We start from the raw sequence: 23,135 nt of genomic DNA, 5'->3' as shown, positions 1-23,135 counted from the left end.
CAAGGAGACCGACACCCACGCGCTCCTCTTCAAAAGCAGCTTCCACCCCAAGCATACCTTCGCGGGGTTGGTGAAATCCCAATTGTTGAGGTTCCATCGTGTCTGCACCAGAAGGGAGGACTTCCTGACGGCCTCGAGGACCCTCTTTTCTGCCCTGAAGGGGAGGGGCTATTCCAGGTCCTTCCTCAGACGGCAGTTGAGGGTCTTCTTGGACCCGAAGGGGCCTCCCCCTGGGACCGACATGATCCCTCTCATCACCACCTACTCTCCCTCGGCCGTGCGGGTCGCCAAGAAGGTCAAAGACCACTTCCGGACCTTTGCGGAGAGTAGCGGGAGGCTGCCGGGGCGCTACGTGGTGCCGGCCTACCGTAAGAACCCCAACTTGAATGATCTGTTGGTCAGGGCCAGGGTCAGCTCACTGAGAGACCCGCCCTCCACTAGGAGGGACACCCTTGTCCGCCACTCACAATGGTTGGTGAACCCCCACAACCGCAAGGTTTTCCAGCCGTTGTGCCGTGGCGGCCGACACACCCGGAACTGTGTGTACGTGATTCGGTGCCAACGATGTGGCGATATGTACGTGGGCGAGACGGGCAATACCTTAGCTAGGAGATTCGCCCAACACAAGTACAACATCGTTAGGCATAAAAATACCAACACTCACCTGGTTCAGCATTTTCTCCGACACGGGTGGTCTTCCGTCCGGGCGACTGTCGTAGAGACGGATCCCAAATGGAGCCTCGCCCAACGCCACCGGGCGGAGCTCCTTTGGATCTCCAAATTGGGCACCAGACATCCAGGGGGCCTAAATGAGGTGTGAGTGTGAGCCCGTTGGATTGTGACGGACAGTGCACATTCCCGTTTTTCCCTTCTTTATTTTTCCCATACCCCCCACCCCCCCTCTTCCCTAACCCTAACCATTCCCTTCTCCTTACCTAAAACCTACCCCCAAACCTAACCCTAACCCTAACCCTAACCCTAACCCTAACCCCCTAACCCTAACCCTAACCCTAACCCTAACCCAACCCTAACCCTATCCCTAACCCTAACCCCTAACCCTAACCCTAACCCATCACGCTGTTGAGAAGAGTGACAAAAGCCGAGATATTTTAGCCTCAGGGGATTAGTAGTGCCCCATCTACTAGTGGAATTAGAAGTGTCCCGGTAGACAAAAGGTTCGCAGTAAAAAGATGGTGAACATCCTGCGTGATTCAAGTCATGCCTGAAGAGGTCCAGAAGACCGAAACGCGTCGCATGAAACATACTTGATTAGGTCAATGTGTCTGACACCGCGTCTGACGGTGTTCTTTCGGGGTCCCTGGGGGGTGTGCGTCTGGTGGGGTGTCACTGGGCAGATTGTTGACGGACAGTGCCTAGCCCTACCCCTTTCCCTAACCCTAACCCTAACCTTAACCCCCAACACCTAACCCTAACCCTAACCCCCTAACCCTAACCCTAACCCTCTAACCCTAACCCTAACCCTAACCCTAACCCTAACCCTAACCCTACCCCCAACACCTAACCCTAACCCTAACCCTAACCCTAACCCCTAACCCTAACCCTAACCCCTAACCCCTAACCCTAACCCTAACCCTAACCCTAACCCTAACCCTAACCCAACCCTAACCCTAACCCAACCCTAACCCTAACCCTAACCCTAACCCTAACCCTAACCCTAACCCTAACCCTACCCCTAACCCTAACCCTAACCCTAACCCTAACCCTTTGGGATCAACCATCGTGAGCAGAAAGTTAAGGAGACCGCTATTAAGCAGCTCCAAGGGGCACTCAGGATGGCCGTGGCTACCTTCCCACGGGCCCGAGTGCTAATCCCCCTGATTAACTATTCGGCCGCTTTGCCCGTTGAGCAGAAAAACAACCTCGGGCGGCTGAATAGTTTAATCAGGAACAATTATGCTCACATCCCGGCTCTCGACAGCTGGGACTTTGAGACCCAACCCGACCTGGTCCACTGGACTCGGGACACGGCCAAGTTGATGCTCAAGCACTGGCTTGACTTTTTAAACTTGGCATCCCCATAATCCCGATCGCTCGGGGGGGTAATAAGAACGTGATAAATTTGGCCCATAATTTCACGCCAACCCCCTTACAAATCTCCCTCCTCAATAAGGGCCTCAACTTCATTCCTTCCACTAATCTCAGTAGCGACTGGCATCATCAACTTCAATTTGATCTCCAGCGCTACCACAGACGTGTTAAACTTGAGGTGTACTATGAGAAACAAGATTCTCTCGCACCTACACCGTTCACAGCCCGTTCCGGCTGGGAGCCCTCACCTGGACTTATGCCTCCGGAATTCCAGGCTATGGTCCGGTCCGACGGGCTCTCCATGTCCGGTTCGGGTTGCGCACCTGCGGTCGCTCCCAATTTGACACGCGGAGAAGTCGAGGCCCTTCATAGTCTAAAAACAAACAAACATATTGTGATCAAACCAGCCGACAAGGGGAGTGCTGTTGTCATTTTTGACAGATCGCAATACATATGGGAGGGTTCTCGGCAGTTGAGTGACATGACGTATTATAAACCACTGCCGGAACCTATTTATCCGCAAACTATTCCCATGGTAGAAAAGATTCTGGATAATCTTCTACTTAAAAAATTTATCAATTTTAAACAACATAGGTATCTCATGGGGGAGCCGGATCCTCGCCCCCGCAGGTTCTACATGCTCCCTAAAATTCACAAGGAGCCAGACAAGTGGAGCAAGCCCCACGAGATCCCTCCGGGGCGACCCATTGTGTCTGACTGCGGCAGCGAGACGTACAGAACGGCGGCGTTCATCGATCATTATCTGACGCCGCTTTCCGTTCTGCACGACAGCTACCTCAGGGATACCTATGATTTTATTGATAAAATCAATAAGGTCTGCATTCCCCCAGATGCCATTTTGTTCACCATCGACATTGACAGCCTGTATACAAACATTGATATAAATGAGGGGATACAGGCTGTCAAAAATGTCTTCTACAGGTACCGCGACGTTAGCAGGCCCGAAAAGGAGCTCCTGCAGCTCCTCGACATTAATTTGAGGAGAAACGACTTTGAGTTTGACGGTCGTTTCTACCTCCAAATTAAGGGCACTGCTATGGGCAAGAAATTTGCACCGGCGTATGCCAACATTTTTATGGCAGAGTGGGAGACCTCTGCCTTGGCCGCCTGCCCAAAACGTCCTCTCCACTACTTCCGGTACCTGGATGACATCTGGGGTGTCTGGACCCATTCCAGTGAGGAGTTCAGCGTGTTCTTAAACACGCTGAACACTCACAATAAAAATATCACCATCAAGTCGACCACGAGCAACACATCGGTCGACTTTTTGGACACCACGACATTCAAGGGTCCCGACTTTGCCGACACGCAACACTTGGACATCAGGGTGTTCTTCAAGGAGACCGACACCCACGCGCTCCTCTTCAAAAGCAGCTTCCACCCCAAGCATACCTTCGCGGGGTTGGTGAAATCCCAATTGTTGAGGTTCCATCGTGTCTGCACCAGAAGGGAGGACTTCCTGACGGCCTCGAGGACCCTCTTTTCTGCCCTGAAGGGGAGGGGCTATTCCAGGTCCTTCCTCAGACGGCAGTTGAGGGTCTTCTTGGACCCGAAGGGGCCTCCCCCTGGGACCGACATGATCCCTCTCATCACCACCTACTCTCCCTCGGCCGTGCGGGTCGCCAAGAAGGTCAAAGACCACTTCCGGACCTTTGCGGAGAGTAGCGGGAGGCTGCCGGGGCGCTACGTGGTGCCGGCCTACCGTAAGAACCCCAACTTGAATGATCTGTTGGTCAGGGCCAGGGTCAGCTCACTGAGAGACCCGCCCTCCACTAGGAGGGACACCCTTGTCCGCCACTCACAATGGTTGGTGAACCCCCACAACCGCAAGGTTTTCCAGCCGTTGTGCCGTGGCGGCCGACACACCCGGAACTGTGTGTACGTGATTCGGTGCCAACGATGTGGCGATATGTACGTGGGCGAGACGGGCAATACCTTAGCTAGGAGATTCGCCCAACACAAGTACAACATCGTTAGGCATAAAAATACCAACACTCACCTGGTTCAGCATTTTCTCCGACACGGGTGGTCTTCCGTCCGGGCGACTGTCGTAGAGACGGATCCCAAATGGAGCCTCGCCCAACGCCACCGGGCGGAGCTCCTTTGGATCTCCAAATTGGGCACCAGACATCCAGGGGGCCTAAATGAGGTGTGAGTGTGAGCCCGTTGGATTGTGACGGACAGTGCACATTCCCGTTTTTCCCTTCTTTATTTTTCCCATACCCCCCACCCCCCCTCTTCCCTAACCCTAACCATTCCCTTCTCCTTACCTAAAACCTACCCCCAAACCTAACCCTAACCCTAACCCTAACCCTAACCCTAACCCTAATCCTAACCCTAACCCTAACCCCTAACCCTAACCCTAACCCTAACCCTAACCCTAACCCCTAACCCCTAACCCCTAACCCCTAACCCTAACCCTAACCCTAACCCTAACCCTAACCCTAACCCTCCGGTGGTGCATCGCCGGGGGCGCGATGGAGCTGCTCACGTATGTTTGTACCAACCATAGGCCTGATGAAGACTAAATAAAGTCGAAACGTTGCCTGTTCCATTGATGGTAATTATTCTCTTTTTATTTATTTATTTTTACATTTTTGAGCACTACACGTGGCCTGTGGAGGCTTTAGGCCTACTTAGCCCCACGGCTAGTTAGCGGTAGCATGCTACAATGGGCTCACTAAAATTAATATTTTTACTTTTTAACACCTCTTGCTGCTTCATAAATGTTTTTTGGCCGTGAAATCAACGTGCCTGGAGGCGAAAGACCCGTGGGTGAGTCGTCGAGGCGATTTTTAGGAGGGTTGCCATGGCAACCCCCAAAATGGAGGCCTCCTACAGGCCTTGGAAGACCCTTAAGGTCACCAGGCTTGTCCAGCAGCAATGTTGCAATCCAATAAGCAACATTAATATCACAGAGGTTTTGCTCCCCATTTTTGCCACAATATTAAGAATGCCAGCGACGATTATGACAACAATTTTTTAATGAACAATGAGGTCAACAACCCTGCTAGGGAATTGGAAGCGTCCCAGCAGGCCTTCAGCTCGCAGTGAAAAAGAGGTCAATCATCCTGCTGGAGCAGTAAAAAAGATGGGGTACTCCTGCTGGAGCTGCATGACCTTTGACCCCGGAGGAGCGTCCTCCTGACGCCTGCTGCGCATCCGGAGCGCAGAGGGACGGGGGCGTGTCTGCGGCCGATAATACTGCAACCCGCGCCAGCTGGCAGCACGGCGAACCTGTGACCGTCACTCCTGCCACCCCGATGCCAAAAAGCCCGAAAAGGCAGCGTGAGGAAGTGCCTGAAAAAATAGAGCCACCCACAGCATAAAGCCGGAAAAGGAAGACAGCTCGGGGACAGGATGCAGCGGACCCGCAAACCGGGCCAACTGTCAGCGTGGCAAACCTGCGGTGTAGGAGACCCGTGGACCGCCTGACCCCCTTCGTGCTGCTTCCGGTGTGCCGGGTGCGGAGGATGACACCCGGAGAATCGGCGCAACTCGCCATCCTGTAACAACCGTGTTATAACGTCAACAGACAGAACACGACCACACCAAACTACTTCGCTGGCATCCAACAACATCCAGCCCTCCAGAGAGGTCATCTGGGGGGTCAGGTGCAGGACACTGTATTCATCGAGTGTCTCTAGCGGGATTGTTGTTGTGTACCTGTTGTCTCTGATCGGGGTCCCCCCGGGGACCCTACGTGAGGTTGGGGCGCCATCCTGGCGGGCCATTGATGGACAGTGCCACTTCCCCTTCCCCTAATCCTAACCCTAACCCTAACCCTCACCCTCACCCTAACCCTAAACCTAACCCTAATCCTAACCCTAACCCTAACCCTAACCCTAACCCCTAACCCTAACCCTAACCCTAACCCTAACCCTAACCCCTAACCCTAACCCTAACCCTAACCCTAACCCTAACCCTAACCCTAACCCTAACCCTAACCCTAACCCTAACCCTAACCCTAACCCAGCGCTACCACAGACGTGTTAAACTTGAGGTGTACTATGAGAAACAAGATTCTCTCGGACCCACACCGTTCACAGCCCGTTCCGGCTGGGAGCCCTCACCTGGACTTATGCCTCCGGAATTCCAGGCTATGGTCCGGTCCGACGGGCTCTCCATGTTCGGTTCGGGTTGCGCACCTGCGGTCGCTCCCAATTTGACACGCGGAGAAGTCGAGGCCCTTCATAGTCTAAAAACAAACAAACACATTGTGATCAAACCAGCCGACAAGGGGAGTGCTGTTGTCATTTTTGACAGATCGCAATACATATGGGAGGGTTCTCGGCAGTTGAGTGACATGACGTATTATAAACCACTGCCGGAACCTATTTATCCGCAAACTATTCCCATGGTAGAAAAGATTCTGGATAATCTTCTACTTAAAAAATTTATCAATTTCAAACAACATAGGTATCTCATGGGGGAGCCGGATCCTCGCCCCCGCAGGTTCTACATGCTCCCTAAAATTCACAAGGAGCCAGACAAGTGGAGCAAGCCCCACGAGATCCCTCCGGGGCGACCCATTGTGTCTGACTGCGGCAGCGAGACGTACAGAACGGCGGCGTTCATCGATCATTATCTGACGCCGCTTTCCGTTCTGCACGACAGCTACCTCAGGGATACCTATGATTTTATTGATAAAATCAAGAATGTTTGCATTCCCCCAGATGCCATTTTGTTTACCATCGACATTGACAGCCTGTATACAAACATTGATATCAATGAGGGGATGCAGGCTGTCAAAAATGTCTTCTACAGGTACCGCGACGTTAGCAGGCCCGAAAAGGAGCTCTTACAGCTCCTCGACATTAATTTGAGGAGAAACGACTTTGAGTTTGACGGTCGTTTCTACCTCCAAATTAAGGGCACTGCTATGGGCAAGAAATTTGCACCGGCGTATGCCAACATTTTCATGGCAGAGTGGGAGACCTCTGCCTTGGCCGCCTGCCCAAAACGTCCTCTCCACTACTTCCGGTACCTGGATGACATCTGGGGTGTCTGGACCCATTCCAGTGAGGAGTTCAGCGTGTTCTTAAACACGCTGAACACTCACAATAAAAATATCACCATCAAGTCGACCACGAGCAACACATCGGTCGACTTTTTGGACACCACGACATTCAAGGGTCCCGACTTTGCCGACACGCAACACTTGGACATCAGGGTGTTCTTCAAGGAGACCGACACCCACGCGCTCCTTTTCAAAAGCAGCTTCCACCCCAAGCATACCTTCGCGGGGTTGGTGAAATCCCAATTGTTGAGGTTTCATCGTGTCTGCACCAGAAGGGAGGACTTCCTGACGGCCTCGAGGACCCTCTTTTCTGCCCTGAAGGGGAGGGGCTATTCCAGGTCCTTCCTCCGACGGCAGTTGAGGGTCTTCTTGGACCCGAAGGGGCCTCCCCCTGGGACCGACATGATCCCCCTCATCACCACCTACTCTCCCTCGGCCGTGCGGGTCGCCAGGAAGGTCAAAGACCACTTCCGGACCTTTGTGGAGAGTAGCGGGAGGCTGCCGGGGCGCTACGTGGTGCCGGCCTACCGCAAGAACCCCAACTTGAATGATCTGTTGGTCAGGGCCAGGGTCAGCTCATTGAGAGACCCGCCCTCCACTAGGAGGGACACCCTTGTCCGCCACTCACCATGGTTGGTGAACCCCCACAACCGCAAGGTTTTCCAGCCGTTGTGCCGTGGCGGCCGACACACCCGAAACTGTGTGTACGTGATTCGGTGCCAACGATGTGGCGATATGTACGTGGGCGAGACGGGCAATACCTTAGCTAGGAGATTCGCCCAACACAAGTACAACATCGTTAGGCATAAAAACACCAACACTCACCTGGTGCAGCATTTTCTCCGACACGGGTGGTCTTCCGTCCGGGCGACTGTCGTAGAGACGGATCCCAAATGGAGCCTCGCCCAACGCCACCGGGCGGAGCTCCTTTGGATCTCCAAATTGGGCACCAGACATCCAGGGGGCCTAAATGAGGTATGAGTGTGAGCCCGTTGGATTGTGACGGACAGTGCACATTCCCGTTTTTTCCCTTCTTTATTTTTCCCATATCCCCCAACCCCCCCCTCTTCCCTAACCCTAACCATTCCCTTCTCCTTACCTAAAACCTACCCCCAAACCTAACCCTAACCCTAACCCTAACCCTAACCCTAACCCCTAACCCTAACCCTAACCCTAACCCTAACCCTAACCCCTAACCCTAACCCTAACCCTAACCCTAACCCCTAACCCTAACCCTAACCCTAACCCTAACCCTAACCCTAACCCACGGACAGTGCCTAGCCCTACCCCTTTCCCTAACCCTAACCCTAACCATAACCCCCAACACCTAACTAGCCCGTGCCTCCAGTCTGTCCGTTGGGTGGCGCCCTGCCCTTCGTACGGCCCCCCGGGGGCTCTGTTTGCCATCGTTTGGATGCGGTGATGGGCTCATATATAAAAATCAGACACATTTTAAAATAGGGGTCAGAGGTCACACACACCAAGGATTTATCTGGATGTTTTTATTATGAAATACTTACCTGGATTTGTTTGCAGTGTTTATGTGTGTGCAGTGATTATACTTACTTTTATTCTTTGGCGTGCTTTGTGAACACCAGATACTTACCTTGGTGATTGTGGAGTTACTAAATGACTGCAGCTGTGAGCGATAGCCCCGCCCCCTGCAGAACTCAATCACATAAATCCTCCTCCTGCCTTGCCGGCTCATTTGAGCTCCAGTTGTCGATGAGGGGACATCACGCTGTTGAGAAGAATGACAAAAGCCGAGATATTTTAGCCTTAGGGGATTAGTAGTGCCCCATCTACTAGTGGAATTAGAAGTGTCCCGGTAGACAAAAGGTTCGCAGTAAAAAGATGGTGAACATCCTGCGTGATTCAAGTCATGCCTGAAGAGGTCCAGAAGACCGAAACGCGTCGCATGAAACATACTTGATTAGGTCAATGTGTCTGACACCGCGTCTGACGGTGTTCTTTCGGGGTCCCTGGGGGGTGTGCGTCTGGTGGGGTGTCACTGGGCGGATTGTTGACGGACAGTGCCTAGCCCTACCCCTTTCCCTAACCCTAACCCTAACCATAACCCCCAACACCTAACTAGCCCGTGCCTCCAGTCTGTCCGTTGGGTGGCGCCCTGCCCTTCGTACGGCCCCCCGGGGGCTCTGTTTGCCATCGTTTGGATGCGGTGATGGGCTCATATATAAAAATCAGACACATTTTAAAATAGGGGTCAGAGGTCACACACACCAAGGATTTATCTGGATGTTTTTATTATGAAATACTTACCTGGATTTGTTTGCAGTGTTTATGTGTGTGCAGTGATTATACTTACTTTTATTCTTTGGCGTGCTTTGTGAACACCAGATACTTACCTTGGTGATTGTGGAGTTACTAAATGACTGCAGCTGTGAGCGATAGCCCCGCCCCCTGCAGAACTCAATCACATAAATCCTCCTCCTGCCTTGCCGGCTCATTTGAGCTCCAGTTGTCGATGAGGGGACATCACGCTGTTGAGAAGAATGACAAAAGCCGAGATATTTTAGCCTTAGGGGATTAGTAGTGCCCCATCTACTAGTGGAATTAGAAGTGTCCCGGTAGACAAAAGGTTCGCAGTAAAAAGATGGTGAACATCCTGCGTGATTCAAGTCATGCCTGAAGAGGTCCAGAAGACCGAAACGCGTCGCATGAAACATACTTGATTAGGTCAATGTGTCTGACACCGCGTCTGACGGTGTTCTTTCGGGGTCCCTGGGGGGTGTGCGTCTGGTGGGGTGTCACTGGGCGGATTGTTGACGGACAGTGCCTAGCCCTACCCCTTTCCCTAACCCTAACCCTAACCATAACCCCCAAACCCTAACCCTAACCCTAACCCTAACCCTAACCCTAACCCTAACCCTAAACCCTAACCCTAACCCTAACCCTAACCCTAACCCTAACCCTAACCCTAACCCTAACCCTCACTGGGCGGATTGTTGATGGACAGTGCCTAACCCTAACCCTACCCCCAACCCTAACCCTAACCTTAACCCCCAACACCTAACTAGCCCGTGCCTCCGGTCTGTCCATTGGGTGGCGCCCTGCCCTTCGTACGGCCCCCTGGTGGCTCTGTTTGGCATCGTTTGAGTGTGGTGTTGGCCGATTGGCAGACCCAAGTAAGAAAAAATAGGGGTCAGAGGTCACAGACATGGAGAACTTATCTGGATTTTTTTCTTGAAGTGATTTAATGATTTAATACTTCTTTAATTGTGTGTGGTGATATTGACTTGATATTTACTTGTGTGCAGTGCTGTGATATTAGAGTGCTCCACCCAGCTGGTCTGGATGAATTATACTTACCTTCTGGAGTGATTATGTAACCAGATAGTTCTCTTTTGTCTGTGGAGTGACTAAGTATTGCAGTTGTGTGCAGACGCCACCTGCAGGCACTCGGGAGGAGCGACTGATTGCAGTTGGGAGCGCAAGCCACGCCCCCTGCAGGCTCTTCTATAAAACCTCGTTTTGCAATTCTGGCTCATTTTTCCTCCAGCAGATGAGGGGACATCTTGCTCAGAGAGAGGTAATGAGGCCAATTTCTCAAAATTTCATGCCTGATGAGGTCATGCAGACCGAAACGCGCGTCGCATGATGAAATTTGATTGAATAATGTGTCTGACGCCACGTTCGGCGGTGTTCGTTCGGGGTCCCTGGGGGGTGTGCGTCTGGTGGGGGGTCACTGGGCGGATTGTTGATGGACAGTGCCTAACCCTAACCCTACCCCCAACCCTAACCCTAACCTTAACCCCCAACACCTAACTAGCCCGTGCCTCCGGTCTGTCCGTTGGGTGGCGCCCTGCCCTTCGTACGGCCCCCTGGTGGCTCTGTTTGGCATCGTTTGAGTGTGGTGTTGGCCGATTGGCAGACCCAAGTAAGAAAAAATAGGGGTCAGAGGTCACAGACATGGAGAACTTATCTGGATTTTTTTCTTGAAGTGATTTAATGATTTAATACTTCTTTAATTGTGTGTGGTGATATTGACTTGATATTTACTTGTGTGCAGTGCTGTGATATTAGAGTGCTCCACCCAGCTGGTCTGGATGAATTATACTTACCTTCTGGAGTGATTATGTAACCAGATAGTTCTCTTTTGTCTGTGGAGTGACTAAGTATTGCAGTTGTGTGCAGACGCCACCTGCAGGCACTCGGGAGGAGCGACTGATTGCAGTTGGGAGCGCAAGCCACGCCCCCTGCAGGCTCTTCTATAAAACCTCGTTTTGCAATTCTGGCTCATTTTTCCTCCAGCAGATGAGGGGACATCTTGCTCAGAGAGAGGTAATGAGGCCAATTTCTCAAAATTTCATGCCTGATGAGGTCATGCAGACCGAAACGCGCGTCGCATGATGAAATTTGATTGAATAATGTGTCTGACGCCACGTTCGGCGGTGTTCGTTCGGGGTCCCTGGGGGGTGTGCGTCTGGTGGGGGGTCACTGGGCGGATTGTTGATGGACAGTGCCTAACCCTAACCCTACCCCCAACCCTAACCCTAACCTTAACCCCCAACACCTAACTAGCCCGTGCCTCCGGTCTGTCCGTTGGGTGGCGCCCTGCCCTTCGTACGGCCCCCTGGTGGCTCTGTTTGGCATCGTTTGAGTGTGGTGTTGGCCGATTGGCAGACCCAAGTAAGAAAAAATAGGGGTCAGAGGTCACAGACATGGAGAACTTATCTGGATTTTTTTCTTGAAGTGATTTAATGATTTAATACTTCTTTAATTGTGTGTGGTGATATTGACTTGATATTTACTTGTGTGCAGTGCTGTGATATTAGAGTGCTCCACCCAGCTGGTCTGGATGAATTATACTTACCTTCTGGAGTGATTATGTAACCAGATAGTTCTCTTTTGTCTGTGGAGTGACTAAGTATTGCAGTTGTGTGCAGACGCCACCTGCAGGCACTCGGGAGGAGCGACTGATTGCAGTTGGGAGCGCAAGCCACGCCCCCTGCAGGCTCTTCTATAAAACCTCGTTTTGCAATTCTGGCTCATTTTTCCTCCAGCAGATGAGGGGACATCTTGCTCAGAGAGATGTAATGAGGCCAATTTCTCAAAATTTCATGCCTGATGAGGTCATGCAGACCGAAACGCGCGTCGCATGATGAAATTTGATTGAATAATGTGTCTGACGCCACGTTCGGCGGTGTTCGTTCGGGGTCCCTGGGGGGTGTGCGTCTGGTGGGGGGTCACTGGGCGGATTGTTGATGGACAGTGCCTAACCCTAACCCTACCCCCAACCCTAACCCTAACCTTAACCCCCAACACCTAACTAGCCCGTGCCTCCGGTCTGTCCGTTGGGTGGCGCCCTGCCCTTCGTACGGCCCCCTGGTGGCTCTGTTTGGCATCGTTTGAGTGTGGTGTTGGCCGATTGGCAGACCCAAGTAAGAAAAAATAGGGGTCAGAGGTCACAGACATGGAGAACTTATCTGGATTTTTTTCTTGAAGTGATTTAATGATTTAATACTTCTTTAATTGTGTGTGGTGATATTGACTTGATATTTACTTGTGTGCAGTGCTGTGATATTAGAGTGCTCCACCCAGCTGGTCTGGATGAATTATACTTACCTTCTGGAGTGATTATGTAACCAGATAGTTCTCTTTTGTCTGTGGAGTGACTAAGTATTGCAGTTGTGTGCAGACGCCACCTGCAGGCACTCGGGAGGAGCGACTGATTGCAGTTGGGAGCGCAAGCCACGCCCCCTGCAGGCTCTTCTATAAAACCTCGTTTTGCAATTCTGGCTCATTTTTCCTCCAGCAGATGAGGGGACATCTTGCTCAGAGAGAGGTAATGAGGCCAATTTCTCAAAATTTCATGCCTGATGAGGTCATGCAGACCGAAACGCGCGTCGCATGATGAAATTTGATTGAATAATGTGTCTGACGCCACGTTCGGCGGTGTTCGTTCGGGGTCCCTGGGGGGTGTGCGTCTGGTGGGGGGTCACTGGGCGGATTGTTGATGGACAGTGCCTAACCCTAACCCTACCCCCAACCCTAACCCTAACCTTAACCCCCAACACCTAACTAGCCCGTGCCTCCGGTCTGTCCGTTGGGTGGCGCCCTGCCCTTCGTACGGCCCCCTGGTGGCTCTGTTTGGCATCGTTTGAGTGTGGTGTTGGCCGATTGGCAGACCCAAGTAACAAAAAATAGGGGTCAGAGGTCACAGACATGGAGAACTTATCTGGATTTTTTTCTTGAAGTGATTTAATGATTTAATACTTCTTTAATTGTGTGTGGTGATATTGACTTGATATTTACTTGTGTGCAGTGCTGTGATATTAGAGTGCTCCACCCAGCTGGTCTGGATGAATTATACTTACCTTCTGGAGTGATTATGTAACCAGATAGTTCTCTTTTGTCTGTGGAGTGACTAAGTATTGCAGTTGTGTGCAGACGCCACCTGCAGGCACTCGGGAGGAGCGACTGATTGCAGTTGGGAGCGCAAGCCACGCCCCCTGCAGGCTCTTCTATAAAACCTCGTTTTGCAATTCTGGCTCATTTTTCCTCCAGCAGATGAGGGGACATCTTGCTCAGAGAGAGGTAATGAGGCCAATTTCTCAAAATTTCATGCCTGATGAGGTCATGCAGACCGAAACGCGCGTCGCATGATGAAATTTGATTGAATAATGTGTCTGACGCCACGTTCGGCGGTGTTCGTTCGGGGTCCCTGGGGGGTGTGCGTCTGGTGGGGGGTCACTGGGCGGATTGTTGATGGACAGTGCCTAACCCTAACCCTACCCCCAACCCTAACCCTAACCTTAACCCCCAACACCTAACCCTAACCCTAACCCTAACCCCTAACCCCTAACCCTAACCCTAACCCCCACCCCCCCCTCTTCCCTAACCCTAACCATTCCCTTCTCCTTACCTAAAACCTACCCCCAAACCTAACCCTAACCCTAACCCTAACCCTAACCCTAACCCTAACCCTACCCTAACCCTAACCCTAACCCTAACCCTAACCCCCTAACCCTAACCCTAACCCTAACCCTAACCCTACCCTAACCCTAACCCTAACCCTAACCCTAACCCTAACCCTAACCCCTGCAGCACTCATATAAAGCCTCCTCCTGCCAGAACGGCTCATTCCCTCTCCAGCAGTCGATGAGCAAGCATCCTGCTGTGGAGAAACAGGGAAGCCGACAGCCAGGGGATTAGAAGCGCCCCACCTACTAGGGAACTAGAAGAGTCCCAGTAGGCATGGCTCAGCCAGCCTGACGAGGTCTGAAAGACCGAAACGCGCGTCGCTGGATACCAATCCAACATGTGTTTGACACCGCATTTGACGCAGACTCGGATTGCTTTCTTTCAGGGTCCTTGGAGGGTCTTGCGGTTGGTTTGGACGTTGCCTGGACAGGTTGTCCACGGACAGTGCCTTTATCCCCTTCCCCCACCCCCTACTCCTAAACCTAACCCTAACCCTAACCCTAACCCTAACCCTAACCCTAACCCTAACCCTGAGCGATAGCCCCGCCCCCTGCAGAACTCAATCACATAAATCCTCCTCCTGCCTTGCCGGCTCATTTGAGCTCCAGTTGTTGATGAGGGGACATCACGCTGTTGAGAAGAGTGACAAAAGCCGAGATATTTTAGCCTTAGGGGATTAGTAGTGCCCCATCTACTAGTGGAATTAGAAGTGTCCCGGTAGACAAAAGGTTCGCAGTAAAAAGATGGTGAACATCCTGCGTGATTCAAGTCATGCCTGAAGAGGTCCAGAAGACCGAAACGCGTCGCATGAAACATACTTGATTAGGTCAATGTGTCTGACACCGCGTCTGACGGTGTTCTTTCGGGGTCCCTGGGGGGTGTGCGTCTGGTGGGGTGTCACTGGGCAGATTGTTGACGGACAGTGCCTAGCCCTACCCCTTTCCCTAACCCTAACCCTAACCTTAACCCCCAACACCTAACCCTAACCCTAACCCTAACCCTAACCCTAACCCTAACCCTCACTGGGCGGATTGTTGATGGACAGTGCCTAACCCTAACCCTACCCCCAACCCTAACCCTAACCTTAACCCCCAACACCTAACCCTAACCCTAACCCTAACCCTAACCCCTAACCCTAACCCCAACCCCCACCCTCACCCTCACCCTCACCCTCACCCTCACTCTAACCCTAACCCTAACCCTAACCCTAACCCTCTAACCCTAACCCTAACCCCTAACCCTAACCCTAACCCTAACCCTTGATATTTACTTGTGTGCAGTGCTGTGATATTAGAGTGCTCCACCCAGCTGGTCTGGATGAATTATACTTACCTTCTGGAGTGATTATGTAACCAGATAGTTCTCTTTTGTCTGTGGAGTGACTAAGTATTGCAGTTGTGTGCAGACGCCACCTGCAGGCACTCGGGAGGAGCGACTGATTGCAGTTGGGAGCACAAGCCACGCCCCCTGCAGGCTCTTCTATAAAACCTCGTTTTGCAATTCTGGCTCATTTTTCCTCCAGCAGATGAGGGGACATCTTGCTCAGAGAGAGGTAATGAGGCCAATTTCTCAAAATTTCATGCCTGATGAGGTCATGCAGACCGAAACGCGCGTCGCATGATGAAATTTGATTGAATAATGTGTCTGACGCCACGTTCGGCGGTGTTCGTTCGGGGTCCCTGGGGGGTGTGCGTCTGGTGGGGGGTCACTGGGCGGATTGTTGATGGACAGTGCCTAACCCTAACCCTACCCCCAACCCTAACCCTAACCTTAACCCCCAACACCTAACCCTAACCCTAACCCTAACCCTAACCCTAACCCTAACCCTCTAACCCTAACCCTAACCCTAACCCTAACCCTAACCCTAACCCTAACCCTAACCCTAACCCTAACCCACTATTTTTTACCTGAACATTGGCCTCAAAGACGTCCCCGCAATCCTCCCCGTCCCAAGAAGACACGCAAGAAGCGTCAGGACGCTTCTCGGAGGACTGCACCCCCTGACAACTCCACAACGTCCATGGAGGGGAATTTAAAAGCTCAGTGTTTTTATAATATCATTAAAATAACACACCACCTGAATAATGTGACAAAAGACACTCACCCCCAGTCCATAATAAAAATGGAAGAGACGCTTGCCACCATGATCAAACCAGCGGTCTCTAACCCTGGCATTGAGGCGCTTATCAGGTGCAATGCCAAGACTTGGGCAATAATGACTGTTGATGTTTTAAGAGACCATTATAAAAACACTCTACAAGTAGAATTGGACAAGATAACCAGTTTTATTGATGAGGTCTGGAGACCCGCTTTTCAGCTGGCCTCTACATGGGCCAAGAAACATCTGGGACGCAGACTGATGGGGGACACCCTCGGGAAGGCCGAGGCTCTGATCGTCGCGGCCTTCGCCGACCCCCCTGTCAACGCTGAGGTGGTACGCCCGGCCCAGTCCTTGCCGGTCCAGACCGCCACCCGGGTATCGGTGGGCACCCATACTGACCCTACGGGCCCTGACGGGGCTCCTGGGGTGGTACGGGCTAGCAGCCCTCCGGCTCGGGTCGTCGCCCGGCTCTCGGTGGCTACCAGCACCGACGCCGTGGCTCCAGATTGGTCTCCTGAGGTGGATCGGGAAGCAATCCCTCCAGCACGGGTTGCCCCGATCTTCCTTCCTCGTCGACCGGAACCACCCAAGGAGCAGAGGGTGACACAGCCCCGGGCCACGGACAGCGGGCCTGCCCAGGACACCCTCGGCGAGGCTCCGCCCACCCAGCTTATTCCTGCATCTCGCAGGAGGCTTCCTCTGGGATCACCTGCAAGACAAGACACACAGGAGACCCCCACTCAGACCGAGGACGACGATGACTCACCACGTGGGTCCACAAGCTCCGGGGCGGATCAAACCCAGGACACCCCCACCCATACAGAGGACGACGATGACTCACCAGGGGGACCCACGGCCTCCTCGCCTCTCCTGATCGACTTTCGGGATGAAGAACAGGAGCGGGGGCTTTCTTCGGTGATGTCCCCTCGTTACTCTTCCGCGACCCCCGACTGGTCCCCTCTCCAGCCTGAGACGGCAGATGAGACGGCACCACAGGGTGAATTTTCACCACGGGGGCCCACACTTTCCGGGGCTCCTATGGTGGACTATGAGGACTCACCCTTGCAGCGGACGCCTCCTCAGGAGACGCCCCCTCAGGAGATGCTTCCTCAGGAGTCCCCCGATTGGGCACATTTGTTCCCTGGGGCACTAAAAAGGAAGCCACACAAGAGGCCTTCCGTCCCAGATACTCCACAACACCTGTCTATTCCAGAATGTGTCGAGTTGGTAGAGGATACGGCTAGTGCCTCCCCCCGTAGACCCACTAGACACATGGTCTCGAGTAGGAGGATGATGGATTGGAAGTTGTCGGCCAACAAGAAATTCTTGGTGATCGGCGACTCCAATCTGTCCCACCTACCACCTTTTTACGTCGACGACCTTCAGATCGACAGTTACCCGGGCGCCAGTTTTAGACACGCGGAGGCCATCCTACGCAAGACCGTAATTGCTGCACCGGTTGAAGTGTTGGTTCTAGCCTTTGGGATCAACCATCGTGAGCAGAAAGTTAAGGAGACCGCTATTAAGCAGCTCCAAGGGGCACTCAGGATGGCCGTGGCTACCTTCCCACGGGCCCGAGTGCTAATCCCCCTGATTAACTATTCGGCCGCTTTGCCCGTTGAGCAGAAAAACAACCTCGGGCGGCTGAATAGTTTAATCAGGAACAATTATGCTCACATCCCGGCTCTCGACAGCCGGGACTTTGAGACCCAACCCGACCTGGTCCACTGGACTCGGGACACGGCCAAGTTGATGCTCAAGCACTGGCTTGACTTTTTAAACTTGGCATCCCCATAATCCCGATCGCTCGGGGGGGTAATAAGAACGTGATAAATTTGGCCCATAATTTCACGCCAACCCCCTTACAAATCTCCCTCCTCAATAAGGGCCTCAACTTCATTCCTTCCACTAATCTCAGTAGCGACTGGCATCATCAACTTCAATTTGACCTCCAGCGCTACCACAGACGTGTCAAACTTGAGGTATACTATGAGAAACAAGATTCTCTCGGACCTACACCGTTCACAGCCCGTTCCGGCTGGGAGCCCTCACCTGGACTTATGCCTCCGGAATTCCAGGCTATGGTCCGGTCCGACGGGCTCTCCATGTCCGGTTCGGGTTGCGCACCTGCGGTCGCTCCCAATTTGACACGCGGAGAAGTCGAGGCCCTTCATAGTCTAAAAACAAACAAACATATTGTGATCAAACCAGCCGACAAGGGGAGTGCTGTTGTCATTTTTGACAGATCGCAATACATATGGGAGGGTTCTCGGCAGTTGAGTGACATGACGTATTATAAACCACTGCCGGAACCTATTTATCCGCAAACTATTCCCATGGTAGAAAAGATTCTGGATAATCTTCTACTTAAAAAATTTATCAATTTTAAACAACATAGGTATCTCATGGGGGAGCCGGATCCTCGCCCCCGCAGGTTCTACATGCTCCCTAAAATTCACAAGGAGCCAGACAAGTGGAGCAAGCCCCACGAGATCCCTCCGGGGCGACCCATTGTGTCTGACTGCGGCAGCGAGACGTACAGAACGGCGGCGTTCATCGATCATTATCTGACGCCGCTTTCCGTTCTGCACGACAGCTACCTCAGGGATACCTATGATTTTATTGATAAAATCAAGAAGGTCTGCATTCCCCCAGATGCCATTTTGTTCACCATCGACATTGACAGCCTGTATACAAACATTGATATAAATGAGGGGATACAGGCTGTCAAAAATGTCTTCTACAGGTACCGCGACGTTAGCAGGCCCGAAAAGGAGCTCCTGCAGCTCCTCGACATTAATTTGAGGAGAAACGACTTTGAGTTTGACGGTCGTTTCTACCTCCAAATTAAGGGCACTGCTATGGGCAAGAAATTTGCACCGGCGTATGCCAACATTTTTATGGCAGAGTGGGAGACCTCTGCCTTGGCCGCCTGCCCAAAACGTCCTCTCCACTACTTCCGGTACCTGGATGACATCTGGGGTGTCTGGACCCATTCCAGTGAGGAGTTCAGCGTGTTCTTAAACACGCTGAACACTCACAATAAAAATATCACCATCAAGTCGACCACGAGCAACACATCGGTCGACTTTTTGGACACCACGACATTCAAGGGTCCCGACTTTGCCGACACGCAACACTTGGACATCAGGGTGTTCTTCAAGGAGACCGACACCCACGCGCTCCTCTTCAAAAGCAGCTTCCACCCCAAGCATACCTTCGCGGGGTTGGTGAAATCCCAATTGTTGAGGTTCCATCGTGTCTGCACCAGAAGGGAGGACTTCCTGACGGCCTCGAGGACCCTCTTTTCTGCCCTGAAGGGGAGGGGCTATTCCAGGTCCTTCCTCAGACGGCAGTTGAGGGTCTTCTTGGACCCGAAGGGGCCTCCCCCTGGGACCGACATGATCCCTCTCATCACCACCTACTCTCCCTCGGCCGTGCGGGTCGCCAAGAAGGTCAAAGACCACTTCCGGACCTTTGCGGAGAGTAGCGGGAGGCTGCCGGGGCGCTACGTGGTGCCGGCCTACCGTAAGAACCCCAACTTGAATGATCTGTTGGTCAGGGCCAGGGTCAGCTCACTGAGAGACCCGCCCTCCACTAGGAGGGACACCCTTGTCCGCCACTCACAATGGTTGGTGAACCCCCACAACCGCAAGGTTTTCCAGCCGTTGTGCCGTGGCGGCCGACACACCGGAACTGTGTGTACGTGATTCGGTGCCAACGATGTGGCGATATGTACGTGGGCGAGACGGGCAATACCTTAGCTAGGAGATTCGCCCAACACAAGTACAACATCGTTAGGCATAAAAATACCAACACTCACCTGGTTCAGCATTTTCTCCGACACGGGTGGTCTTCCGTCCGGGCGACTGTCGTAGAGACGGATCCCAAATGGAGCCTCGCCCAACGCCACCGGGCGGAGCTCCTTTGGATCTCCAAATTGGGCACCAGACATCCAGGGGGCCTAAATGAGGTGTGAGTGTGAGCCCGTTGGATTGTGACGGACAGTGCACATTCCCGTTTTTCCCTTCTTTATTTTTCCCATACCCCCCACCCCCCCTCTTCCCTAACCCTAACCATTCCCTTCTCCTTACCTAAAACCTACCCCCAAACCTAACCCTAACCCTAACCCTAACCCTAACCCTAACCCTATATTAAAAATGTATATTTGTGTGGACTATATTGGGTGAGCCTGAGAACCGATTTTATAGAGTTCTCTAATTGCCATATTATGTCTTTTTGTATTCCATAATGGAAACTGCATAATTAATGGTGTGTTTATAATATATAATTTATTTATTTTTCATTTTGCACATATACATAGTTCTTATCATGCTGTGTATATATTTAATTTGATTTTATGTCGGTCACGGGGTGAAGAAAGAAATACATCACTGTCTCTTTAAGTGTTTGACCTGCATTGGACTGATGACGTCACCCTGCTTAGACTGCCGTGCTTCAGTAGCTGCCTAGCACCCTCCGGTGGTGCATCGCCGGGGGCGCGATGGAGCTGCTCACGTATGTTTGTACCAACCATAGGCCTGATGAAGACTAAATAAAGTCGAAACGTTGCCTGTTCCATTGATGGTAATTATTCTCTTTTTATTTATTTATTTTTACATTTTTGAGCACTACACGTGGCCTGTGGAGGCTTTAGGCCTACTTAGCCCCACGGCTAGTTAGCGGTAGCATGCTACAATGGGCTCACTAAAATTAATATTTTTACTTTTTAACACCTCTTGCTGCTTTATAAATGTTTTTTGGCCGTGAAATCAACGTGCCTGGAGGCGAAAGACCCGTGGGTGAGTCGTCGAGGCGATTTTTAGGAGGGTTGCCATGGCAACCCCCAAAATGGAGGCCTCCTACAGGCCTTGGAAGACCCTTAAGGTCACCAGGCTTGTCCAGCAGCAATGTTGCAATCCAATAAGCAACATTAATATCACAGAGGTTTTGCTCCCCATTTTTGCCACAATATTAAGAATGCCAGCGACGATTATGACAACAATTTTTTAATGAACAATGAGGTCAACAACCCTGCTAGGGAATTGGAAGCGTCCCAGCAGGCCTTCAGCTCGCAGTGAAAAAGAGGTCAATCATCCTGCTGGAGCAGTAAAAAAGATGGGGTACTCCTGCTGGAGCTGCATGACCTTTGACCCCGGAGGAGCGTCCTCCTGACGCCTGCTGCGCATCCGGAGCGCAGAGGGACGGGGGCGTGTCTGCGGCCGATAATACTGCAACCCGCGCCAGCTGGCAGCACGGCGAACCTGTGACCGTCACTCCTGCCACCCCGATGCCAAAAAGCCCGAAAAGGCAGCGTGAGGAAGTGCCTGAAAAAATAGAGCCACCCACAGCATAAAGCCGGAAAAGGAAGACAGCTCGGGGACAGGATGCAGCGGACCCGCAAACCGGGCCAACTGTCAGCGTGGCAAACCTGCGGTGTAGGAGACCCGTGGACCGCCTGACCCCCTTCGTGCTGCTTCCGGTGTGCCGGGTGCGGAGGATGACACCCGGAGAATCGGCGCAACTCGCCATCCTGTAACAACCGTGTTATAACGTCAACAGACAGAACACGACCACACCAAACTACTTCGCTGGCATCCAACAACATCCAGCCCTCCAGAGAGGTCATCTGGGGGGTCAGGTGCAGGACACTGTATTCATCGAGTGTCTCTAGCGGGATTGTTGTTGTGTACCTGTTGTCTCTGATCGGGGTCCCCCCGGGGACCTTACGTGAGGTTGGGGCGCCATCCTGGCGGGCCATTGATGGACAGTGCCACTTCCCCTTCCCCTAATCCTAACCCTAACCCTCACCCTAACCCTAACCCTAAACCTAACCCTAATCCTAACCCTCCACCTAACCCTAACCCTAACCCTAACCCTACCCTAACCCTAACCCTAACCCTAACCCTTAACCCTAACCCTAACCCTAACCCTAACCCTAACCCCCTAACCCTAACCCCCTAACCCTAACCCTAACCCTAACCCTTAACCCTAACCCTAACCCTAACCCTAACCCTTACCCTAACCCTAACCCTAACCCTAACCCTAACCCCCTAATCCTAACCCCCTAACCCTAACCCTAACCCTAACCCTAACCCCTAACCCTAACCCTAACCCCAACCCTAACCCTAACCCAACCCTAACCCTAACCCTAACCCTAACCCTAACCCTACCCCTAACCCTAACCCTAACCCTAACCCTAACCCTAACCCTTTGGGATCAACCATCGTGAGCAGAAAGTTAAGGAGACCGCTATTAAGCAGCTCCAAGGGGCACTCAGGATGGCCGTGGCTACCTTCCCACGGGCCCGAGTGCTAATCCCCCTGATTAACTATTCGGCCGCTTTGCCCGTTGAGCAGAAAAACAACCTCGGGCGGCTGAATAGTTTAATCAGGAACAATTATGCTCACATCCCGGCTCTCGACAGCCGGGACTTTGAGACCCAACCCGACCTGGTCCACTGGACTCGGGACACGGCCAAGTTGATGCTCAAGCACTGGCTTGACTTTTTAAACTTGGCATCCCCATAATCCCGATCGCTCGGGGGGGTAATAAGAACGTGATAAATTTGGCCCATAATTTCACGCCAACCCCCTTACAAATCTCCCTCCTCAATAAGGGCCTCAACTTCATTCCTTCCACTAATCTCAGTAGCGACTGGCATCATCAACTTCAATTTGATCTCCAGCGCTACCACAGACGTGTTAAACTTGAGGTGTACTATGAGAAACAAGATTCTCTCGCACCTACACCGTTCACAGCCCGTTCCGGCTGGGAGCCCTCACCTGGACTTATGCCTCCGGAATTCCAGGCTATGGTCCGGTCCGACGGGCTCTCCATGTCCGGTTCGGGTTGCGCACCTGCGGTCGCTCCCAATTTGACACGCGGAGAAGTCGAGGCCCTTCATAGTCTAAAAACAAACAAACATATTGTGATCAAACCAGCCGACAAGGGGAGTGCTGTTGTCATTTTTGACAGATCGCAATACATATGGGAGGG

The 23,135-nt window shown here is 52.3% G+C and overlaps 1 protein-coding gene and 1 long non-coding RNA gene across 6 annotated transcripts; both read right to left on the bottom strand.

The window, feature by feature from the left end:
* Positions 1-3,752: 3,752 nt before the first annotated feature.
* On the bottom strand, positions 3,753-20,094 carry LOC133579586 (uncharacterized). Of its 5 annotated transcripts, none has more exons than XM_072912735.1 (4): positions 7,916-8,055; positions 6,144-6,268; positions 5,475-5,576; positions 3,753-4,210 (listed from the first exon to the last, which is right to left on the bottom strand). In XM_072912735.1, the coding sequence occupies exons 1-4, from the start codon at positions 8,045-8,047 to the stop codon at positions 4,075-4,077; spliced, it is 495 nt and encodes a 164-aa protein (XP_072768836.1). In that variant the 5' UTR covers positions 8,048-8,055; the 3' UTR covers positions 3,753-4,074. The 5 variants fall into 5 exon arrangements, with proteins under 5 accessions (XP_072768836.1, XP_072768835.1, XP_061790047.1 ...); XM_072912734.1 differs by lacking the exon at positions 3,753-4,210 and adding an exon at positions 5,037-5,370; XM_061934063.1 differs by lacking the exons at positions 3,753-4,210; positions 6,144-6,268; positions 7,916-8,055 and adding exons at positions 18,189-18,313; positions 19,960-20,094 and having other exon boundaries at positions 5,037-5,576.
* A 1,035-nt stretch (positions 20,095-21,129) lies between these two features.
* On the bottom strand, positions 21,130-21,960 carry LOC140677636 (uncharacterized). The gene is made up of 2 exons (XR_012049428.1): positions 21,568-21,960; positions 21,130-21,463 (listed from the first exon to the last, which is right to left on the bottom strand). It is a non-coding gene; the product is annotated as an uncharacterized lncRNA (long non-coding RNA).
* Positions 21,961-23,135: the final 1,175 nt, after the last annotated feature.

This window comes from Nerophis lumbriciformis, unplaced genomic scaffold (genome assembly GCF_033978685.3).
Source record: "Nerophis lumbriciformis unplaced genomic scaffold, RoL_Nlum_v2.1 HiC_scaffold_40, whole genome shotgun sequence".
NCBI lineage: Eukaryota > Metazoa > Chordata > Actinopteri > Syngnathiformes > Syngnathidae > Nerophis > Nerophis lumbriciformis.
The sequence above is the reverse complement of the archived record's forward strand: the minus strand, read 5'-3'. Positions and strand labels throughout refer to the sequence as shown.